The sequence below is a fragment of the Bombus flavifrons genome, chromosome 15 (assembly GCF_040668555.2).
Source record: "Bombus flavifrons isolate JBK064 chromosome 15, iyBomFlav1_principal, whole genome shotgun sequence".
Classification (NCBI taxonomy): Eukaryota; Metazoa; Arthropoda; class Insecta; order Hymenoptera; family Apidae; genus Bombus; species Bombus flavifrons.
This window is the reverse complement of record NC_138456.1, coordinates 6241247-6264960: the sequence shown is the minus strand read 5'-3', so window position 1 is coordinate 6264960 and position 23714 is coordinate 6241247. Positions and strand designations below refer to the sequence as shown.

General features: G+C 43.9%; 1 protein-coding gene across 1 annotated transcript in view; it reads left to right on the top strand.

Annotated features, from left to right (window-relative positions):
• The first annotated feature begins 1275 nt into the window (after nucleotides 1-1275).
• LOC138187478 (protein artichoke) overlaps nucleotides 1276-23714 on the top strand; it is an 89213-nt gene continuing 66774 nt past the window's right edge. Inside the window, exons 1-2 of the mRNA XM_069128309.1 lie at nucleotides 1276-1636; nucleotides 6189-6840. Coding sequence (XP_068984410.1) covers nucleotides 6768-6840 — 73 coding nt within the window. The 5' untranslated portion in view covers nucleotides 1276-1636; nucleotides 6189-6767. The remainder of the gene's footprint in view (nucleotides 1637-6188; nucleotides 6841-23714) is intronic.

The following is a 23714-nucleotide window of genomic DNA, read 5'->3' as shown; positions in this document are numbered from 1 at the left end:
CGTTTGTGCTGAATAACTAGAATATTTAAACTTTGACCCTTGACCGATTTTACGATTTCCGTATATCTCGAGGGCAGCTCCTCTCGAAAAGCGTAAGAGCTTCCTGCGAGCAGCTAAACACGCTTGTCCAGCATTTGAAATCCAGATCATCCCCTAGAGAACAGGATGTTCCACCTCTATTACATCGACTTCGTTTTCCTTCGATAATCAAAGTATCTCGCCTGCAACGTCGGTGGAACCGCAGACTGGTAACGGTTTCCGTATATCGTATGAAACTGTACCGACAAACTGCTGCCAGTGGTCGGGGAAACGCGACGAAGGGAGGAGGATGGTCAAGAAAGGAAACGCATTAAAGGGCAAAGAAGTGGGGTCGGACGTGTGCGCGAGCGTTGGAAAGGAGTACGATGTGCCGAGAGAGGAAAGTGGAAGGCAACAGGAAGAGAGGACGCATCGAAAACGGAGGAAAAGCGAGGTGGAACCCTCTCAGTGAGTCTCTCTTTCCGTCTTCGAATGTTATTTGTATCCGTCCTCTTCTGCTTCCTTTCTATATCGCGCTTCTTCTTTTCTCGACTCTCCCTCTGCCATCTTGCTAGCGATGGACTCAAGAGCGCTTTGAGTTATTTCATAGCCGAGACGTATCCGTCTGGATAATACAAGTCTCTGGCGACTTATTAGAAATGTCAAAGAACTTCCAGCAACGGAGAAAAGTCAATGCCTAATCAAAATGTAACATAACATAACCTGTAAAAAAGTGACACAGCAGATGCGGTAGAACAATTTTACATTTCCATTTGCCAAAAACAATGAGACGTTCGACTTGCAAGCGATCTCCTAGTCACAACATTTGTCAGAACGTGCCTTTATCGGGTGAGAAAGGGTTTTCTCCGCAACTCGACGATAGAGTTCAAACTTCACAAGCTCTCGGCGTTCGACACCCTTAAATTCGAAGCGACTGTAACCTCTGTACGACTAAATCGCTCGAAAACTCGCGACACAGAGGATCGAATGCCCATCACTACTCATCCCGTCCCTTCGTCGTCTCGGTTCTCGACTCTCTCCGTCTCTCGGGTTCGGACCCATCGTCGACGTTCTGTTCATCCAAACGCCCTCCCACGCCGCCCCCGCTTCTCGTCCAGCGTTCAATCGAGCCTCTTCCCTCTCTCTCGACGTGCGCGCTCTCTCTCCCTTTCTCTCTCTGCGTGTCTCGCCGCCCCTCGCGTCTCGCGCCGGCTCCACCGCTCCCATCCAGTCGGAGGCTCGCAGTCCGCCGGCGACTCTTCAATGAGAACGACGACGGTTCCGTGGCTGGGCGAGCGTTTCCACCGGGTGTCACGTTTCCGTCGACGGAAATAAATGCGTGTGCCGAAGTGCGTGTCCCTGCTCGCGCCCTACGTCGTCCCGTCCCTAGGATCGCTCGGGAGAATTGTCCACGAGAAATTCCACTCTCGTTGTGTGCCGGTCCGTGGCAATTTTTCCAACGCCGCGCCTCGTCGCTTCTGAACCACGATCGCTTCCTATTACACGCGGCTGTCAGTCACAAAAAGGCAACTGCAAGCGTTGTCTGCTACCATCTACGCTTTTCAGAATATCGATCATCCGATCCAGAAATTCTACCACGAAGACTCCAGTACTATCGGTACGCAGTTATTGTTCCGTGTTTGTGGATGGGCTGTTTGATCGGTTTGAAGGGGGATTTCGGCGACGCGGCTGGGCAAACAGAGAATTCGTAGCGATAGGTAGTGAAGAGAAGGATTGATTGATTGATGACGAACCGTGGATGTGAGGTTGGATGGGTCTGTTGGCGTTGCGGTAGGGAAACGTAGGGTGAAGTATCTTTCGCGGTTGCACTAGGCTTCACCGGAAAATCTCGGCAAGTTTGTGGTTGCATCGTTCGAGGTAGGAATACCTGAGCACGTTGCGATCATTTTTCCGGAGCTTTGACTTTATACTTTCTTTTGATAGAATAATTGTTAGAGACGCTTTATACCTGCAATCTTTTTCTCGTATTTCTTTACATAAACGCTCGTGCAAACGGTAAAACGTGAACGTCGTTGAAAAAAAGCTGAACGAGTTGCAAGGAAAATTTATCTCTAAATATTCCTTCGTCTACATTAATAGGAAGCTAATTAAAGAGCCAGCCATCGAGGAGTCAGTGAGAGAAAATGATTCAAAGATCGCGGAACATTGTCGAAAAGGGGTGGAAAGAGATCGGTGGACCGGTGAAAGATTCTGTTCGTGCGAAGACAAAGCGAAACCGCTTGTTCAATCTAAATTTAAGCTACGGTAGAGTCACGTTTCAAAAACGTTTGAACCTCGTTTACCTCCCGAAGTACAGGCGAGCAAGTTTAATAAAGGCAGTCGGGTAGAGGGTAGTTCGCAACGAGTCCAACTTTCTTGCCGAGGACTTTTAATCTCGTGATCCGTCGGCCCGTATCAATCTCGAGTGCCGAGGGACAGAGACGAAACGAGAGAGGACGCGTCGTTTCGGCTCGCACCGTCCTCCGTGTTACGTGAAAACGCGCAACCCTCGCGGCGGCCAGGGGTGAGTTTCGTGCGTTAACCCTTCGCCAGCTGCGAGACCGACGTACACGCGGCCTAATTAAATCGTCTCGGCCACGAACAAAATATCTCTATACCCGGCAGACTTTATATTTATGGAAAAATTTCCGCGGATGAGTCTCTTTATTCCTTTCAATCTCTGGTAAAGATCGAAAAATATTTCCATTTACGATGTGAAGGATATTCCTTTCAAAAAGAAGAATGTTGTTTCGCTAAAATATAACATTGTTTAGACTATCACGAAGCTGTGCTTCTTTTTCATGTATATTATATCGATAAACAAGTGAATGTATGGTGCAATTACGTCGCTGATTATGGACGGCACTTTGTGTAAAGTGGAGTGATTGAAGGATGAGAAGTTGATGAAGAGCCGTCCTCGGAGTAAGTGATTCATGGTGACTCGTGTTTTCGTCAAGGAAACGAACGTAAGTGTCAGAAACATTAACGAGTAGCGGAAGCTCCAATTGTAGCAATTCTATTCCTATTACTATTCATTCCAAGCTTTCGCTTCTAGAAGAAGAATGCACTCGGCTGCAATTCGGGAAATAGGAACACGGATAAAGAATAAGAGTACGACAATCACAGCCAAGCTACTCGCTATAGACACTTCGACTTTTCATCTTCCGTAACGTTGTACCTCACGTCAGTATCAAGGCCTCGATTGTTGAAATCAAGAGAAAATCGATGGTCGACGTCAGGCATAATACGCGTTGTTCCGAGCGAGGAACACCGTACTCGCTGCGATTCGTTTCACGTTTTAACGCGAGCTTCGCATCATCAACGACGATCATCCGCGAGAGCAGTGTCGTTCGATTATCGACTTCGCCCAGGAAACCGATTTTCGTCGTTTAAAACGCGTGGGCGCGAGACGTCATCTATGACAAACGTCCACGCGATTTTTCGCCGACGTTCAGCCGCAATTCGTAAAAAGAGATCGCGAGATAAGCGTTTCGATCGATACTTGGATACATTCGTTTTCGGAGCTCGACCATCAAAGTCGTTACACGGGTTTTCTCGCGTGCAAGTGACGCGTCATGACAATCAAGCGACACGATATCCTGATTTTATTCCTAGAAACACACGCTATGCACTTCGCTGACAAATTCGCCGACTAATTCAAAACCTGCGTTGGAAGAAGCTGAGAAGAAAATTGCTGTGAATCCCTATTTAGAAAGCACATCCGTGACCTACAGAATCAGTCTCGGAAATGGATAAGATAAAGAGGTCGTAATTGGAAAAAAGACGAGACGAGTCGATGGAATCGCTATCAAAGGAATATCAACGGCATCGCGGCATAAATATGTATACGCGTTATTTGCATGGCAAACGCAGTGACGATCTTTGTTACCGATATCGTGATGATCGCCGAGGATCGCTGCCGATCTCTGACGTCACAAGGTTGAATTCTGCGAACGAAAGAACCCTAGCAGGCCACCGGTATTTCGCTGCGGCCTGAATTTTGATTCTCTTCTGTCACATTTTAATGCGCAGCCATACACGGCTGGGCATCGACCGTGCGCGGTGCACGCGCGTGCATTCCTCCGACATATCTCTCACCCGCTGTTCCTCCTTCGATTTGCACCCTTGGGAACCACCTACTTCCACGGTTCTCGAAGATGGACAGCGTCGATTTCGTTTCGCCTTCGTGTCTGATCCATCTCGATCTCGCTAAAGAAGAATTTCACAAAGAAGCCAGAAATTTGAAAAAATTACGAATCTTGCATGCAAGTGAAATAGGTGATCCGTAACGTATATGTATCTTTTATTGGTGATTTTAGGGATCGAAATCATGCTTTGAAGAAGACGCAGAATTTTCTCTTTCTTTGTTATGTACCCCAAGAACAGTGAGAGATATCGGGAAGAAGCTTAGATATCTTCTTTTTCTGATTACGATAGCGTGTGAAAATTCCTTTCGAAAAATCAATATCTTTCGAGTTACTCGTACCATCAGCTCTTAGAAGTCGAATTTTCTTCGTAGAAAAGGATATTAGGTACCTTAGGAGTACGAGGACGCTTTGTTATTGCGTATTAGAAAAGAAAACAGGCTAAGTCAATCATTTGTCCAGGTAAATCCGACAACGTGGTGCTTGCAAAGCCCACCAAGGACCATTAAACTTCTGGGACGACCCTTAGAACGTTCCCAGTTTCCTAGTTCTGAAGCGATACCGGTCGAAGCATCGCTCCTCAAACGATCAGCGATCAAAACCATAAAACCATGGCAGCCGGGGCGGAGGCTTGCGTACTTCACCAGCGTTTTACGGCTTCATTAAGTCGCCGTTACGAGGTGGATACCAGAGGCTGAACAAAGTGAGCTGAACGCGGCGCAGCGATAAACCGCGCCGATTTATGAATACCGTGAGAACCTTAACGATCGTTGCTAATCATTTCTGGGATGGCAGGATGGTCCTCGTATCTGTCGAGATTACCGCGCAAATTCGAAAAGCCGAGATAATGGTGGGACCGATGGAATTCTCAGCACGAGATCGCTTCCTCGATGGATCGATGCTCGAAGAAACGAGGGCAAATAAAATAAACCGCTTGTGGCTTTAGAAATGCATTAGCCTACTTTAGTGGTGCAATGAAGTAGCTGCTCGTTCAACGAGAAATTGGCTATGTTTAGAGCGGAATTACGATAGGTTGTCCTGATCTTTCCGATTTACGTATATACGAGATTTTGATTAACGTAGCAACGGAATGTTTCAATAATTCACCGTTCTTTCCCGACAAACGTATCTACGAACTTCGATGCCAGAAATCCCTCGACGCGTTGGCGCACGCGCGCGAACTTCAATTAGCGGTCGCTGGCAATTAACAATGTACACGGTACTCGTTCGCCGTGGCCGAAAATTCGGAGGAACAGCGGATACGCCGCGAATTAACGATTAAACCGATCGAACCGCCCCTATCACCTCCATTTTCCCCCACCCCTCTGTGCCATGTACATGTCGCCGATTTATCTTCCCGCATTTTTCCCTTCGTGAAACAATTTCGGGAACCTCGCAATGGGAAACAACGAATTTCATTCAATATTTTCCACCCCTGCTCCTCCACCACTCTTTTCCCCTCTCTCGATAAGTAAAATCATATTACTTTAATCAATCCTGTCAATAACGTGTATGTTACACGAAACATTTTGAAATTTCAGCTGCACTGTTATGAGGCTTCGCTATCAAGATTATACCGATAAAGTTTGAAAGAAAATTATTTAAACGGTCAATATTATATTAATAAACCTAAATATTCAGTAGGATAATACTTAACACTCGTTGTATGCTTAAGATGGCTACTCATGCTATATACTAATTCTCTGCTAAATATCTATTCTCGAAGAAAATATCTCTCAATTTCTCAAGTACAGATTTGTTTCAAACTTTACCGATTTAATGTGTCTTGTCCTAGTGTCAACGTATAATATTTCTAAATGTATCGTAACACGTATAATATCAACATAGAAATTTTCTGTTACACGTTCAAGTACTTTCACGAGCCAATATACATCCCTATCTCAAAAAGTTCACAAGGAACATCCATCCAGTGTGACCCAGTCTGCCGAGCAATTTTTCCGTTCTGGCGCAATTAATCGTTAGGATCGGTAGTTTGCCAAAATCACCAAATTCTTTATCCCACAGGCGGATGCCGGGAACAACCACGACATATCCGCGGCAATCATCCCAGGAATTCGACGAATCTACCGGAAAGACCAAGGGAAAAAGGAAATATCTGGGTTAAGCAGTCTTCTACCAATTCAAGCAGCGAAGACCAACAGATGCGTCGAAGATCCGTGACCTTCGACTGGTTCGGCTGAAATCCAGTCGCACGGTGGACCGAAATCTGATAAACGAAAGGGTGTACCAAGGTAGATTCAGCAGAAATCGATGTGGATCAAGCGGTACGATGAAAATCGTGGGCAAAGGCGCGCCAACGTTTAATCTCTGCATAGTTGGGTGAAAGTAGACGATGCTTGACGCTCTTCCATCGAGTGTTTCTGCTAGGAGCAGCACCGTGACTGACGTTCGACTGGCTCGTTGAATCGATCCGGCAAACCCGGCCGGGTTATCGCGCGCGATTGTCGTGTAGCAATCATGCCGATCGAACTGGCCAATCGTTACTAGAGCGGTAACGGCGATGGCTCGTCGTGCTGCCGATCCGGGGACGATTGATTTTGGTGATCGCGCGTGCTAGTGACTTGCCAGTGTCAAAGTGGAATTATGCTAGTGTGCATCGCGACGTCTCTGCGGCGCGCTTCGCGCTTCTCGCCCTCTTCTCTGCCTGCTTCTAAGGGTAAGTGTCATTTTATTTGCGCTTGCAATTTTTCTTTTGCGACTGACTCGCCAATCAATCTGAACGCAAATATTGGATTATTTCAAAATCATGTACAATTTAATATTAGCGCATCCTGTACCCAATTATTTTCAATAATTCGTGCTCATTACGTATGCAAAGCTTCGTAATAAAGATAGGCATTGTGTGAAAATTATTCGTTAGCATAAAGAATCGTGACTAATGCAAAGTTTCATGTTGAATTAACACATTCGTTGAATGTTTCAAAAAGGATTTAGGAATAGAATTAGTTGTAAAACGAGTCGACACCAACAAAGTTACAAAACGTTGTAAACTGTCATCGTATTCGGACAGGATGATACTGTTGCGTCGATTTGATCCTGCAGAGTGTTGCGTCGAATGTCGTGTCGAGTATCAAAAGATCGGGAGCTCGGACACATATGGAATCATCGCGGGACTCGTTCTCGAACACGGCCACGCCTATGGTCCAATGATTCTCCTCTGTTTTCTCGACGTATTTTGCTTTGATAGAGCTTAATCCGTTTATATCCGCGAGGTCGGAGGCTAGCAACCGAAAGGGAGGCGGCTGGAAATTTTCAATCAACGGATCGCTCGTCCATTTGCCGGATAACTTGTTTTCCCTTTGTTTGCGAATTCGAGCTCGAATTTCCCGCGCGTTCCCGTCAGCCGGAATAAGGCTAAAATCTCTTTGCGTTTACTTGTTTTTCCATCGTCCGTGTTTTTTTTCCTTTGCGAACCACCGCGACTAAATGCGTTTGACGCGGCGGCTCATCGGGGAAAACGTGGATCACATCAAAAAAGTTCCGCTGTCCACGTTCGATCGTACTTAGAAAAAGAAACACCAAACTTGAATCGCCTGACTTTTCCCTAATTTTGAAACTGTTCAATGTAACTGTAGAACGTTTCGTTGAAATTCACGCGGATGTAAGATATGAACGAAAATTCGAATAAAGAAGATCTTAAATATTTACACAGCCAGCAGGGAGAGGAACATAATCGAGCCGGTCTCAAAGGAGAACGTAACATCCGATGATATTCACGAGGAAAGTGTACGCACATGCATCAATGTGTCGGAAATTGTTTTACATTTTACTTGTTCGCGGATCACACGGCCCCCGTTCAGCCGATCGGGAGCACGTAATCACACTTCACACGCGTGACAAACGCTATTTGTCTTCAAACTTTGTCGTAGTCTCGGCGAGTGTATGGGAATGCGCCAACTTCTTTCACGCTTCTCTTCTCCTAAACCATTTATTCCCCTTTCCAGCATGCAAACGTTACCAGACCGAATACGATGGAATAATATGAAATTGCAATTATTGTTTATCTGTTTGTTTACCTGCTATGACAACGACATAAGGCGTATACTAAAAAGATCGAAATGAAAGATACGTATATTGAAAAATATAAAGTACAAGAAGGGCGAAAAGCCCTATATTCTATTGATATATTTTACGCGAAACCACTCAAATCAACAAAAAATGCGTCGTTTTAAATTCATATAGTTTCTGTGAAAAATTAGGAATTCGACATTTTGTCTATTTTGGTAAATCTTTTTATATATCCACGAAGGGGCGAAAGAAGGAAAAATGTAGAGAGAACGCAATATATCGTTACGTAACGTGTATGCTTGAAATGACAATGATTGGCCGAAATTCGCAGAAGCAATGGCAATTAGAGAAGGAAACGGGTATTTCATCTCGTTTATCGATAGCATCCTCGTCAAATTTACAAAACGAATTACCCGATAGTTGAAAATCCTTCAAGTAATTAATTGTCCCTGATTACATCGTTAAATGATCCGGTTCAAGCAGAAACGATCGGCAGCGCGAAAATTGCTCGGCTCGAATTCCGCGAACAACAGAGAGAATTCGCTTATTTTACCGAATCGCGTTGATACCGGAGTCGAGATAACGGTCGTATTTCCAGTCAAAAACGAAACAGCTAATTAAATATTTTTATACGAGGTTGAATTTCGCTAGCCAAACGATTCATAAACTACAGATTCTTCGCTCGTTTGAACTAGAATAGTAAAAGATCGCCGAGGCGAATGTACATAGAACAATTAGAAAATCACCGAGTGGTCTAACGTTTTGTAGCTGTCTGGCAGTTTCGCGTCCCGATAAATACTCCTTCTCCTAATTGGACAAATAGGCGCCGAGTACGAATAAGTTATGGGAAGCTGCTCCCCTTCGTGCAAATAATTGACTTCTGTCAATATTTGGACACGAGTCTGCATTTATTTTGTTCCAACCTATGGAAATTGTCTCGAGTCGAAACAACGACGTGTAGTGTTGATAAAGTTAGTGGAAGAGAATTCGTGAAATTTCACCGAGAGACATACTAGCTCACGAAAGTCCGTGAACACTTTCTATGGCAAACATTTACGTCCACATTGTATGTATCGTATAAAATGTCTTCAAATTTCATTAGCGCTATAATGAGACACGACTGTCACGATTATATTGCTGGAATCTGAAAGCGATCTGAGAATGTACATAGAAACTACGCGATATTTAACAACATATAAATCTGTCGATGTAACTTTACGATATAACTTTTCCAATATAATCATAGTCTCGTAAGAGTACCAATGAAATGTCCAAATGTTTCGTATAAATGCTAGAAACGTTTCCACAAGTCTTGGTACACTTTCGTGAACCTGTGTATATACAAAATACTAAGAAACTCAAACCATCAGTCAAAGATGCGTTTTCGATACTTTCAAGAGAAAGATGTTCTTTCGTGTGTCTCGCATGATGCGAGTGGGACGCGGAACTATAATTAATTAATCCAATTGCTGGCATCGGTCGAAGAATTACCCGGTGACATTTGAATTGCGGTTGGTAACGCGATATTTGCCGGCCACTCGAAAGTGCAGCGCACTTTTGGTACTCGGCCAAAGAGACGTCCGGCCGTAAGACGTCCGACCATTCCGATGCATTAGCGTATAATTCATCTACGGATGGCAAAGATTTATGTACGTTGCATCGTGCATTACGAAATATGAGTTTACATTGTGCACTTCCTGTGTTATATCGCCGAAGTGCAACGGACCGAGAGCGGCCCCGAATTAATATTGACAGTCGACGATACTCGCCTTTCGTTCGAAACAAAGATACGCGATGTAAAAGGTCCGCGGAGCTCAAAGGGATTTCCGGTTTGTTTGAGAGCGCGTCGTTCCTGGCGAACGTTAACGACGGAAGCTTTTAATACTTTTTTCCCGTTCTCCGATGGGAAATGCCTTTATCGTAGAGGCTGGTCAAGAAAATTCCCAGGATGTTAACGCGGGCTCGAAGCCTTTAGCAACGCCTTTAATGACATTCTTTGGCATACGAAACGGTTCGGGCGAATTACCAAAGCGAAACGCCTGTCAGTCGACTGATCTCCTCGAGAGAGCAGGGGCCAACGCGATGGTAATTGCACGAGATCGTTGTAAACGGCGTTCTAAGGGTTTCTCGGTGCATTCCTCTACGACCACAAGCATTACCATCCCACCCGAATCTCAGCTTGCCAAGGTCGAAATTTACGCGCGGATCGCCCTTCCAAACAAGCTATTCGCCGAATTTCAATGAGTCCAATACCTTTTAATGTGCAATCGTTGTTTTTTATACGAAAGAACAGTACCAATGATCTGAATTAGGAAATTATGTTTCGGGAGCAACCAATTAAATTAAAAGCAATTTAATCAAAGGCAAGTCACAATTCAAATACCTTTGAGGTGGCACGCGATGGAAAAGCTCTCGGGCAACATCAATTATAATAATTATCCGTTGAATATGCAGAGAAAACGTGGCAGAATATAGCGATACAGATGACACAGTTTCCGGTGATCGGTATGCAAGCCGACAAACAATATCAAAGTGACAGGAATTTCGAACTTTCAACGAGCCATTGTTTCCGATACTATATAATATTAATTACTCAACTTCTAACGAATATAAGTTATGCTTTAACAAAGCGATCTTGATGAGCTCGTTAGAGTATCGCGCTCAGTTTGAAATTAACGACCCTCCATGATTGCCTGTAGCTCTTTGGCTCATTGTTCGATTATTAACAGTTCAGATATTGTTCGTGAAACGTTTAGCGGTGTACGAGCATCGACTGATTACTCTTCGAGCACCGGCGGGACCTTCTATCGTCATATCCGACTTCTCGGGTTACTCCTCTCCGGATCAAACTATTCCCTGTTATATAAAACAAACTTAACTTCGAAATAGAGCTCGTGTCGCAAATTCCTCGCGCACTAAAAAATATCGACTGTTGTTAGTTATTGATGAATTCTTATTATCAAGTTTTGTAAATTAGGACTGCCATTTGCTTTATATTCTATCACACGCTAATTTTTCTTCGCCTACGATTTCCTACAATACATCTACGATTTAACCATGTTGAAGAAATACTTATGGTACAATGACAGCACTTATTTTGGCAATTATGGAATCTTTCCCTTGCGTTCCTGATTTGTGCAATGAACTTCTATGATATATTCTAATATATCTTCTAACCTTGATATAACGATAAGCTACTGAATTATTTCACTGCTTCGTCTTTATAAGTCTTTAGAATTCCTCGATAAAGGTTATGATATACTTATATGACATGAATATGATATATTTTATGACGTATTTATATAATACGTGTTAAATTTATAGAAAGCAATTGTATGGAAAGGTCGTATAGGATTTACGAGACACAGTCTGACCACCGCTGGTACAAATCCCTCTGAATTTTTCTCGAAAGCTAAAAAGATTCCAGAGAAAATAAAGCGAATGTAATTTACAGTCTATGCCGGAAGTCGTCGAATCGTCGAGATTAGCTCGACAACGCGATGGCAGACCTGCGTCTGACACCTGCAAGGCAAATTAATTCGCGACAGCTGTCTCGGTCGTCAGAGACCGATTAAGTGGTGGGTGGAGCTGAGCGGTCGTGTAACAAATTAGGTCTGGTCCGACTGGGTTGCTACATTGGGACGGCTCGCGGAAATAGCGATCGCGGGGTCGTCGAAGCCGCGCTTCGGCGTTGGCCAGATAACCTGACCGCTCCCACCGATAAGCGAGTACTCGTCGCGGCTTCATTATCGCGCGACAATGGGGTCAGATCGCCGCGATTCCTGCCCGAAACGACTCCACGATCCATCCACGCGGTCTCGATAAAGCGGCTACGGATTTTTATAATCGCTCTACGCCGCTGTTATCTGGGATCGTTCGGTTCCGCCATCCCGATAATGCGCACGATGGATGTTGTGACCAATCTAGTTATCGACGCATAATTCTTTTTCCGGTATTTTTAATGATTTCGATAGAAATAGCTTCGTAATCTCCCCCAATGACGATATCATCCGAAACAAGAGAACAAAGTACGGCAATAAATTGGAGATGGTAAAAATTGCAGCTGAAATTGTTTTACTTTCAGCTAAAATACTCCAATATCGGAACGTTGCAGGAACGGTTAGTCGAACGTTTATCAAGCATTAAGTGTTTGATCCATACTTCATCCGACAATCGAGCAAATATTGACGTATCATGAGGAACGCTACAACGAATCATTCCAGCAACTAAAACAATTTGAAACGCAACAATGTTTATTTTACCACGGCAAATACAACGCGAAAGCTGGACTTATATGCTGGTCCAATTCGTTGATCGATAACGAACAAACTTGGGCATAACCGCATTTTCTTTGAGCGATGCGCTTTTCATCTGGCAATCGTACAAACAGTACATCGGTTCGATGTTTCGCGCGTAAAGCTCAGTCAGAGTTAAGGATTATTTCTGGAAAGGCAAGCGGAAAATAAACGACGAATTGATGCCCGTCCTACGTTGCTGGATTATTTCTGGATAAACCCAGAGATGTATCCCAACCCGTTGTGATTAAAAACCAATACACGTGAAACAATAATCAGGTCATTAGAAGTAGCCATGATTGGAATTGTTCCGGAAGCCGATAGTTCTCAATCCGCGGTATCGAGTTTCGAAAATTATTTTGGTACGAGTGGTTATTAGTCGGGAACAAAGGGGAACCCCAAGAACAGCTAAACAGCCGACGAGAGTTGCTCGTGCAGGCAGAGCAGAATTTCACCATTCACGTCAGTTAACAAGTATGCTCTTATTTTCCACGTGAAACAAAACAGATGAAAATTATATCCCTCTCTAGAGATACGATGTGTTCGCTACGGTCTCGTTCATAGTCACGACGGTACAATGATTTTCCGTGAAACGTTGTTTCTTTTATTCCACGATATATGCCAAAATACTGTAAATACTCACTGTAAATACTTTGTAAAGAAACAGCCTTTCAATATTTCATTGCTGAATTTACGAGTTCATTTAATCATACGTTCTCGGGTTTCTATCCGTTGTTACGAGCGGTTTAATGTTAATTTCGAAATAGCTCGCGTACTCTGAAGTATCGATGGATATAAGCTACTCGCGAGCACGAAATATTCCCAAAAATAATATTCATCCTTGATAGCAAAACTAGCGGAAAGCTTTGAACTTTCTTCGTCTCGGTACCTTAATTTCGCGCTGCTCCGTGGAGGAATCTTTGCCGAGTGCGCTTCCCCCGTAGCCGATAGCATTCATGAACAAAATAATCTCTAAAACGCGGAAGTATATTCCTTCTCGCGAGAACGGGCTGGGCTAATTAATTAGAAGCGTTACGCAGGTTACTTCGAGGTAATTGCCCGGTTGGCGCGGCTATACACGAGTTACGCTCGAAGCTACATCGACCATTAATTTCAGGGAAAATACGGAGCCACGAGTGCACGGGTGGTAAAAGCAATAAGTTCTTTCTCTGAACTGTCTACGAATCGCGTTCCACACTCAGGAGACGAATAAAATGATGTTTTCAAATTAGAGTCATGGCTGGGAACAAAAATTTCTCTTTTTTCTATGGAACCTAAGTAATCGTATTCTTGGCTTTATCTCGACTATGTCGCATGGAAAATGGAGCAAAGGAGTCCGCCTTGTGTACGAGTCCTTCTTTTTACCTCTTTTTGCGCCGTTTTCTACAAAATATCCTGATAAAACGCCACTCGTGGAGATAAACGGGAAACCGGTGCCGTGGAAATTTTCTGAGACGTCGCGTCTCGGCGTTCGCGTTTCATCGTCGATTGGTCTCTCATCGACGACATCGTCGTATTCGTCGTGTCGCTCCGGGAACTCCTAACTCTTCCACCTGCGCTTATTCTTCTCCTTGTGTTTTTATTTATACATTCGTCTTGTTCGTTCGGCTGCCTTTTTACAGGCGTTCGGAGCCAACAAACACGTTTTCAGACTCACGATCACGTCTCTTCTAGGTTAGAATAAATTCGCTGGATGGCGTAAAAAGTTTTATCGATGCTTCGAGATACAACTGCCTCGATAATAAAATTCGCACGAATACTCTGCAATTTGAAAATCACGAAAGTGATGGGTGAAACACGACATACGTTAAACATAGAATGTCTCGTAAAGGTGATGCCGAACTTTACAAGCACGTAAAGCATGTAGTTCGTCGAAGGAAATGAGAGTGCCTTAATGAACATGGATCAAATCGATGCAAATATCAATGCACGTTTCTAATTGTGCAGACACATCGATTCGATAATCGGCCTTACAACCGTCTAGGTTGATCGAATCGATAATGGAATTCCATCGGGGTATCTTTAAACCGCGTGCCATATTGGCCGTAATAGAGGGGTAGGGACGCGGAATGGTCGGGCAACGAGAACTCCATCAATCCGTTTCGCGGTTTGATTGAGTGCCAACGGAGACCTGTCAGCGGAGACTAGCATAATATCTCGCGTGTGATAATCGAGTCTCGAATTCGGGAGAACGATGGTCGAGGATTACAGATGATCGGGGCTCCGAATTACAGAATCGGGAGCTCTCTCGCCTCGCTACTAGTAGACTGTTCTCTCGTGTATGGAAAATGATTCCCATCGTGTTCGCCGCACGTATGCCGTCTCTTAACGCTTTGATGGACGGTCTGTTGAAGGAAATACAATGTGCCACGTGTGCCGAAACTCGCTGTCGAAGCTGTAGCATCCTTTACAGTCGAGACATCAGTGTCCAGAACATGATTGAAACGTGAGTCGTCTGAAACGTGGCTGATGCGATGCGATGCGTGGATTTATTGAAAAATATCGATCAGGTATCGTGGAAAGCTAGCACAAAGACGCTTTCACTGTGAAATGCGAACAAGATGTGCTGTAATGATGAATGAGCCACCGAGAAAAGGGAATAGATGCGTGGCTGATCCTGAATGGCATTTTTTCCCTTAAGTGCTGACTCAATCCCTGTTCGTGGATATTGAAACGTGTTATCTATCGAATCGTTTCGATGCGAGACGATAGAGAAGATGCTCATGTACTCGTAGTAGTACGACGAAAATATAAACAGCACTTTGAAAGATTTTCCATATTTTTATATCGATAGAAAAATCATACTATAGGAATTTTCAGTTTCGACTATTTCCAGCGGTACAGAATATTATTACCAACCAAACGAACGGATGAGGCTCATTCACAGGAAGCCGAAATAGCAAAACGAGTTAAGCAAAGTACATTCTATACATGTTCCTTTGCAAACGCTGGCTTTTCAACGAGTCAGCTTCCAGCAACGTAAATGCCTTTCCAGCAGGTTACCTCATACGCCGTTTGATTAACACCATGGAGAGTGTGTGGACGGCGCGGTTTCGGCATGCTGCACGTGACACTACGGGCCTACCATCCATTATTCTGTCCTCTCTTCGCGCGGCGCGGCCCTCGCATTCTCTTCGCCGGCTTAAACTGATTTTCACCGGTACTCCCGTCGCCCGCGCTTCTCTTTCTTCCTTTCAACGTTCCCGGATGTCCCGTTTATAATGGCTGGTACTAATCGAGACAGCGAACTCGTCGCCGCTTTAACTGTCAGTTTTCTCCACTCTCTCGCCCAAACCCCTCGGTTTCATTTGCTAAAACGTCTCTCCGATTACTAGGCCGTCCTTTGTCGAGAACTTTCAACGGCCGAATAGCGTAATTAATATTTGAGAACGACATTCCGCAAATAGAGAAGTAATTTAATGAGGAACGCTTTGTCGTTCGAGCAACACTCGCGTTCGCGAAACGCTCCTTCTAACGTGCAATGAAATAATCCCGGCGTTCTCTGTCCATGTCGCGTTTTGCAATTCGTTCCTCAAGAGTACGCGTCGTTCTTCAAAATAAGTTTCATCGTCGTCGTTGGACGAAAATTTTTACGGTTCGTTGTGAACAGCGAACGAGGATCGCCCAGTGTACGCGCCTCAAATATTTTTCGCTTTGTCGTTATCTCGTTTAGAGAAGTAATAAGTTTGACAGTGGTTCGTGTTCGCGATGGAAGATCAGGACTCACAATACCGGCCGTTTTTTTTTCCAGATGGTTTTGCTCGAGTTTTCAACGAAATAATCAACGGCTGTCTTTGAATCCTTTCGCGTCCTTTGACGAATGGCTCATTTACCGGCTGCGAAAGAAATTAAGCGGGCTACCGATGTTATCATAAATCCGCTCATTCATCGCTTTCCGCGAACTGCCTCGCGCAAAAGCTGAAGGCCCGCCCGTGTGCGCATAAAATGCAATTAAGGGCGAAATAAAAAGATGAGATTCTAATAATCCTTCTGCTATTGTAACTATTCGCCGCGATCAAGTTATCCACTTAACGCGTTTTATCGTCAGCCTACTATCAACTTACTAGCAGAAAAATGGTAAAAACGGGAACGCTGTATTGTGTGAGACGAACGATCCTAATCTCTTCACGCTTCATATATGTCGCCGCTGAAAATGCTATTTAGGTATTAATCTTAGCGCGTAACCTGCTCCTCTTCGTCAGATATGTATTCAAGGAAAGCTGAGAGGCGTGTTTGCGCAAACAGAGTATGTTTGGACATTTTTAACGATCGCAAACTTGCGAAATCCGTCTTTTGTGCCCTTCGCTCCTTTTTTTATTATCAGCGTCTCTTCCTTCGTTTGTTCGTATTTCTCTTCATTTTCTGCGTCTCTTGATGTCTCTTCTTAACATTCACCAAAAGAATTTATATATACAAAGTTAATGAAGCAAACTTTATAGCCAGACGCGAACAAAGAAAAAAAGCAACGGGTGATCTCAAAAAATAGCGAAGTACCTGTGGAGTGCCACGAGAGAGTAAAACGCGTCTTCGTCGTGGCAGCACTTTTTTGATTTTGATGGATCACACTCTGCTCGCGACGATCTTTCAACCTGCCTTCCTTCGAGCCACTTCTTTCCTCGTTTTATTAGCCGTCTAATGCTAGCGCTAAGCAAATGTCCTCGATGACAATGATGGACGCGAAATCGTTAAGCGGCTCGAATGGTTAAACCAAATTCAAGAGACGATACTTTTACATCATTTACTGGTTCTTCCTGCGGGGGATAAGACTGACACGAATTGAAAATCGAGATTGATTGCAATTATTTCGTAGGCAAATCGGTGTCGAACAACAAATCGAACAATTTCCACCGTGACAAACACGATGCTGATATCGTTTTAATTAATTGCGTTCGATAGCAAATACAATTGCACATGATACCGCAGTGTGAGCAGTTCAGATTGTATCTATAGAAACTTATCGTAACATGTGATTATTTTAGTCACCTAAGATTCAACGTTTTTAAATCCAATCTTAAACTTTAGGGAAAATAATCAGATTTGTTGAAGAGAAAATTGAGAATATATCGTGTACTTTATTTCCAGCAAGAAAATGATGTCAAAAACAATATCAAATGATCCTATGGTAGAGCTATATAAATTAGAAAGAAAAGCTGTCACTGTAAGTACTCAATATACATCGAGTTTATCGCGTCACTAATAACTCAAATAGTTCGTTTCCAAACGTACATGATAGCTTGAAAGTCGGTCATAGCAAAATTTATCGATTTACATGACAAACTACTTAATTACACACAAATGTCCTTCCGACTCGTACAACCCTACGTTATCCTAGATTTTGATTTGTGTAAACGTCCAGTTACAACGTAACACCGTGATCTACGTCACCATACGACCCACCCTTAATTCATCTGTGGTCCATGTGAACAGCCTAACCGTGGATTACCCTGGCCAGTTACAACCTACCGCCGTGATCGTAGCAATTCCGCCATAGTTAAGAACCGTGACCCACGACTCCTCTATATTATCCGAATGCACGAAACATCGTGAGCCACGACAGGCTACAACACCGGTTACCTCGCAGCAATGGCGCATCGTGAGCCACGCAACCGTGCGACCTGGCCACTATCGGCCACCTTTGACCCAGCTGGGACGTGCTAACGAGTACGTCAGCCAGAACGAGACGGAAAGCCCTGTGTTGGCGAGGGTGTGACGAGAGAAAGAGTGAGCGTGTGCCTGTGTCGGAACAGCTGTTTCCGCGCGATACGCTTTCACGCATGACGTGAACCCGGCGCTATCTATCGGATATTCTTTCGTTGTCACGAATTTTCACCTACCGTTATCCGGTATACGTCGTGTCATCCCTTTCAGCCATCGCGCTGTATGCGCTCGTGGCTGAGGCTAGTGCGAGCGCACGGACACGGAATATCGTCTGGGATACAAAAGCCTTCTCATTCGATTTGACACAAGTCCAGTCACGATTTCTCAAAAAAGATATAAAAATGTTGAGATATGTGTAATTTTCTGTGCTGGACTGGGTTAAATGCGTAGTAGAAATGCTTGTATGTGAGTGTCGGTGTGTGAAGGTATGTGTGTGCGCGGCGTCCCAAAAAATACAGATGACTGTAAACTAGTCAGTCGGTTAAGAGTCGGGTATGGAAGAAAGTGCTGAGACGCGTGCAAGTATGTATCGATGAATATATAAGGAATCGTCTATGAAATAAATATATTACTATTTTAATATGAATCGTTAGTGTAAATTTAGTGTTCCTATAACATTATTTCGGCTCCAAAGATCCACAATTCTCAACAAAAAAACGAAAATATAGTATGACGAAGGCCAAAAGAAAGCATGAAAGAGGAGAGAGAGAGAGAATTAAATAAGAGAGGAGAGGGTAAACGAGGAGAAGAGAGGGCGAATAGTTAGTATTGTTGCTGATGCGCTGTTATCGTAAAAATTATCCCTCGGCAGAATCATAAATTCAGGAATGCGAACAATGGAAAGGGGACAAGCGAGGAATATCAATAACGAGTGAAAAATAGATACACCACGGTTTCGCCTGGACGAAAAGGAACAAAAAGCGGAAAGGCTCATTGGCACGAGTGGAACGTTGGGGTTATATCGTTTCACGGCAACCGTACGCATAGCTTTTCTGTGACTACTCGTGTATATGTTCATATAGTGCGCGCATATATGTATACATATGTATAGATGTATATACACACCTCTGTATTACCGCGGAAACCCCGCTGGGAATGACCAACACATTACAAAGGGTAATATTATAATGAAGGTTATATTCAGCGGGGAATCCGCTTTTATGGATTCACTATCCGGGGCGCTGAAAGTCTTTAAACCCGCCGCGGCTGTGATCAAAGAACGACTGAGGCTAGCTGTGCAAATTGCTCCGAGATAAATCGATGATAGGCATATCAGAGACGCTTCTTTTCATCGTGTTATAGTATAGTATGAAACTCGGGGATCGCAAAGTTTCAAACTTCCTACGAAGAGCATTACTTCTGCAGCGTAGCACTGACGAATTAAACTCAAACCAAGTTCTTGAATCTCTGCATATCTTCGCTTATCGAATTTCCTATAGGAAAACCTTCTTTCCTCGCGTAGACGACTTGATCGACGCCTGCGAAACGAGCAGCCAGCAGTGAGTGCCAAAAAAGCTGAGATCACGTTGGATTAAGATCCCTTTCAGACAGCAACAGTGTGCTCGCCACGCGGACTAGCCGTCAAAGTGGCGAAAAATGCTGAAAACTTTACCAACCACCGCAGCTGCTGTCGTTCCATAGACTTGACACGTTCCTCGCTCACGATCCACGATCATTGTGCATTTTTCAATCCGACTACATTCATGCATTTAAATTGGCCTGAAGGAGGGAGCTTTTATAAATCCTGGAATACCGTCCAATCGGGCCCTGTATCACCAACGTAAAACAAACTCGCGCGAGAGATCCGATACATCCATCGTTCCGTCTCGTGGACGCGATTAAATGGCCCGAAGTGAAATTTTTACGAGCCGCGACTGCCTGTCCAGAGATATCGCAAGATCCGCCGTGTGTTTTGCAGACTATCGGCCGGCTCGAATGGCCAAAGAAATCCTGGAACGTAGCCAACAGGTTCCGGAGGCTGCGAGTTTTGGCTGACCTCGGCACGTCCGTCTTCTAAAGATGGATTTCCATCCCTTCGGGACCTTTGACCCCACCATGTGGCTCTGCTGTCGCGGCCAGTTGCATTCTCCATTGGGGTGGAACTATTCCGTATTCGCTTATGCACACCGTTGCTTGAAAATTGGTATAATTTGAGCGGCGCAAAATAATTGAAGATTTATAACTGTGATGTAATTGAAAATTTGTAGCTGCGAAGGAGAATTGATGCGGAAAGTCTCAAGCAACTGGGCGAGGTTACGGCTCTGAAATAATTCAATACGGAAATAATTCAATACGGAAATAATTCAATACGGAAATAATTCAATAAGATTTCAATAAGCCAGATTAAATGATACGTGTTAACCACTTTCGTTGCATGTTCGATTGATTTTTTTTTTTTTTTTTTTTTATAACCAACACATGCGTTTTTTCGTTATACGTGTTCGGTAATGCTGCTAATCGATAAAGTCTTATTTTTAAATTTATGATAGCTTCGAGTTTGCGGGAGTCTGTACATTTTGGGAAGCGAGTTAAACCGCCTGAATTGTTCTGCCATTACAGTATTATTTTGAACGATTTAGAAGATAACAATGTGGCGGAAACATGAATTTCATTTATTTAGTTGTTTAGTCGGGAAATTGAAATTTCTGCTGATTAACAGCGGAAAAACAGATGTCTCTATTAAATTAACTGACAAGTGGACGATGTCAGTCACAGCGGCTACCTTTTAAATCGGATTAAAATGAAATTTCACGCGTGCTCGGCCGTGCAATCTGGTCGTTCGCAATCGAGGCGCACTCGAATAATTTATTGTGAAGTCGGTTAATTTATTGTGGTTTGTCATAGTTCTGCTCGAGGATCTTGTCCACGCGTGAAATACTGTCATAAGAAGATTTCGATGCATAAATAAGTGCATTGTATCGATTCTTTATAATATGTTCAACGGTATAAAACAGAGAAGGTACGATTTTTAGAGAATTCAGAAACGAAATTTACTACATTAAATTAATTTAATGTGTTTTACGAAATCTCATAGAAACCTTTCGTCAATATACTATAAGCGTGATACGAAATAGAATTTGGAATTTCATTGATAGCGTAATAAGACAGGGCCATCGTGATTATATTGGCAAAATATGAACGTCTCTCTTTACTGATTATATTAGTTATTGCTTATATATTATTTACATTTAGTTATTGATTACGTTAATATGCCGATATTTAGTGGGATGATCTTTAGTATTAATTACATGTTTAATATCGAATACTGAACAACATTAATACCAAAGCAATAACGAATATGATGCGCACCTAACAGTAAGTTCTCGAATATTTACATGAGCTACTATATGTGCAATATTAGCAAACCGAATATCGCGACCTGATGTCCGCGAATCATACAAACGCGTGAGCAATTTGGCACGTGGCGGGTACGCGGATTCGCCGTCGACGAAATTTCGGTTAACTGCGTCAGTCGTCGAAAGTAGCGCCGGCAGACAAAACGCTGTAATTAGAGCAGTAATTGCCCTGGTGAAAGTACAGAGGAAGAGAACGCGTTATATTGTGCGCGTGAAGAAGAGACAGAGGAGGGAAGAAGCGAAATCAGCCACGGTACCGGGGCAATCATGGTAATTACTCGTGAGCATGTACATTACTGTGGCGTCCAGTGTTTGGAGAAAAGGAGCGCCTAGGAGCGGCTAGATTTCGTCCACGCCTCATTGCGTCTTGCATCTCATATTGTTCTCATCCGATGAAACGAAGGTCAAGAATTTATGATGTCATCGTGGCGAGAACATATCTTCACGGACAAAAGAGTTGCCTGTGCGTATGCAGAGTGTCGCCCAGGGATTAACAGGATATATTTGTCGCGATATCCTATGGGTATAATCGAGTGAAAAATATTACAGTGTCTACGAGAAATATTGATACGCCATTATATTTATTATAGAGCATTTTAAATCAGCAATATTTATATATTTTTGTTGTTTGATTATGACCACGGAATATAACGGCCAAGCTTCGCTGTTAAACAGCCTGTATAAACGCAATTGTGTCAACGCGATCGTGACTCTATTTGAATAACGCGAGCCGAAGCATGTAATTAGGCAGTATAACAACGCGTTAAATCGTTATAAGCGGTGGAGGTTCAACGAAATGTAGGACGCTCGGCTATGAGAGATATTGATCGCTTTCTGTTCGAATGGATTCTCGATATAAATAGACCAGTTGCTTCTTTCTATCTTTTTTCTTTTTTCTTTTTTTTTTTTTTTTTGGTCACTGCATAAATGGACCATAAAGCGAGTCTAACGAGGCTCCACTCTCGAACAACAAAGCTGCTCATCACCGAACCACCGGCTTCCAAAGATAGGTAATCCCCGATTTTCCATTGATAATGCGTACGAGGTTACAGTCGTCTCTCAAAAATTGATCGTGAGATTTCGTAGCGTGGTTCGTTCCACCTGGAACGATCGCACAATGCCTCTCGATTTCTCTGGCGTGTGCTAGTGCGAGAGGACGAGATGTGCGCGAACTGAAAGAAAAATTCCCTGAGGGTGTACGTCGAGGTCGACCACAAAAGAACGCCTCGATACGCTTTCGAATCGTTTCACTGATTCCGTGTTTCGCGGGTAAGAAGTCGAGACCAAGTCGAACCGGTTATTCCCGGGCTCCAGATGGAAAGCCCAGGCAACCCCTTGCGCGCCCCACGGTCTGCCTCCACCTCGTGAAGAAACACAAACGTTAATTTTCCGTTAATAATTCAGAGACATTGGCGGTTGGCCCCTCGGGCGTTCGAGTATTCCGAGTTCCACCGGTTATGCAAACTTGTCCCAGTGGTAGTAATTTCTCGCCAAGTCGAAACAGAGGTTCTCTCTCTGGCGTCGCGTGGTAAAAGTGGTCGGGTTATTAGTCGTAGCCTGTGGTGTAACGCCCGGTCCGTTCGTCGAGAACAAGAAGATACGTCATAATAGACGATGTTAGTTTTTAATTACACATTAAACATTTGCACAGCCGTGACGATTCGCGTCGTTCCCACGAACGCTTTCAACGCTACCGAATGCCCTTTCTCTTGGCACGCCTGCCATTCGATTCCTTGCAATTTTCGCGCTTGTTTACATGCTCTGAATGATTATCGCGCTCCTCGTGCTTTTTCTTGCTGTCGTACACTCCCAGGGGGACGGCGATCCCCATTCTAAAAGCGACTTCGTCGCGTTGAAAACTTCCACTTCTGCATCTGCGTTGCTGAATTGAGACGTTCATTTCGGAGAGGAAATCGAGGGAGCGCCAGGGTTCTCTAGATTCGAGAAATTGATCGTTAACGCGTTCCTTTCATGGACGTGTTAGCGGAATCTTTTCCAATGGCGATGTTGAACGACTGATGGTGACGCAACGATGACACGGAATCGGAAAGGAAGGTAGGCTGACGAAAGGGAGCGAATCCGTCACGGTAACTTTTATTAGAAAAGTTCGCGGTGTCGCATCGAATTATGCACACAATGATCCGCGTCGTCGGGCTTCGACGGGAGATTTCTCGAGCGAATGGCGTCAAATAATCTCTGACGTTTCCCTGCTA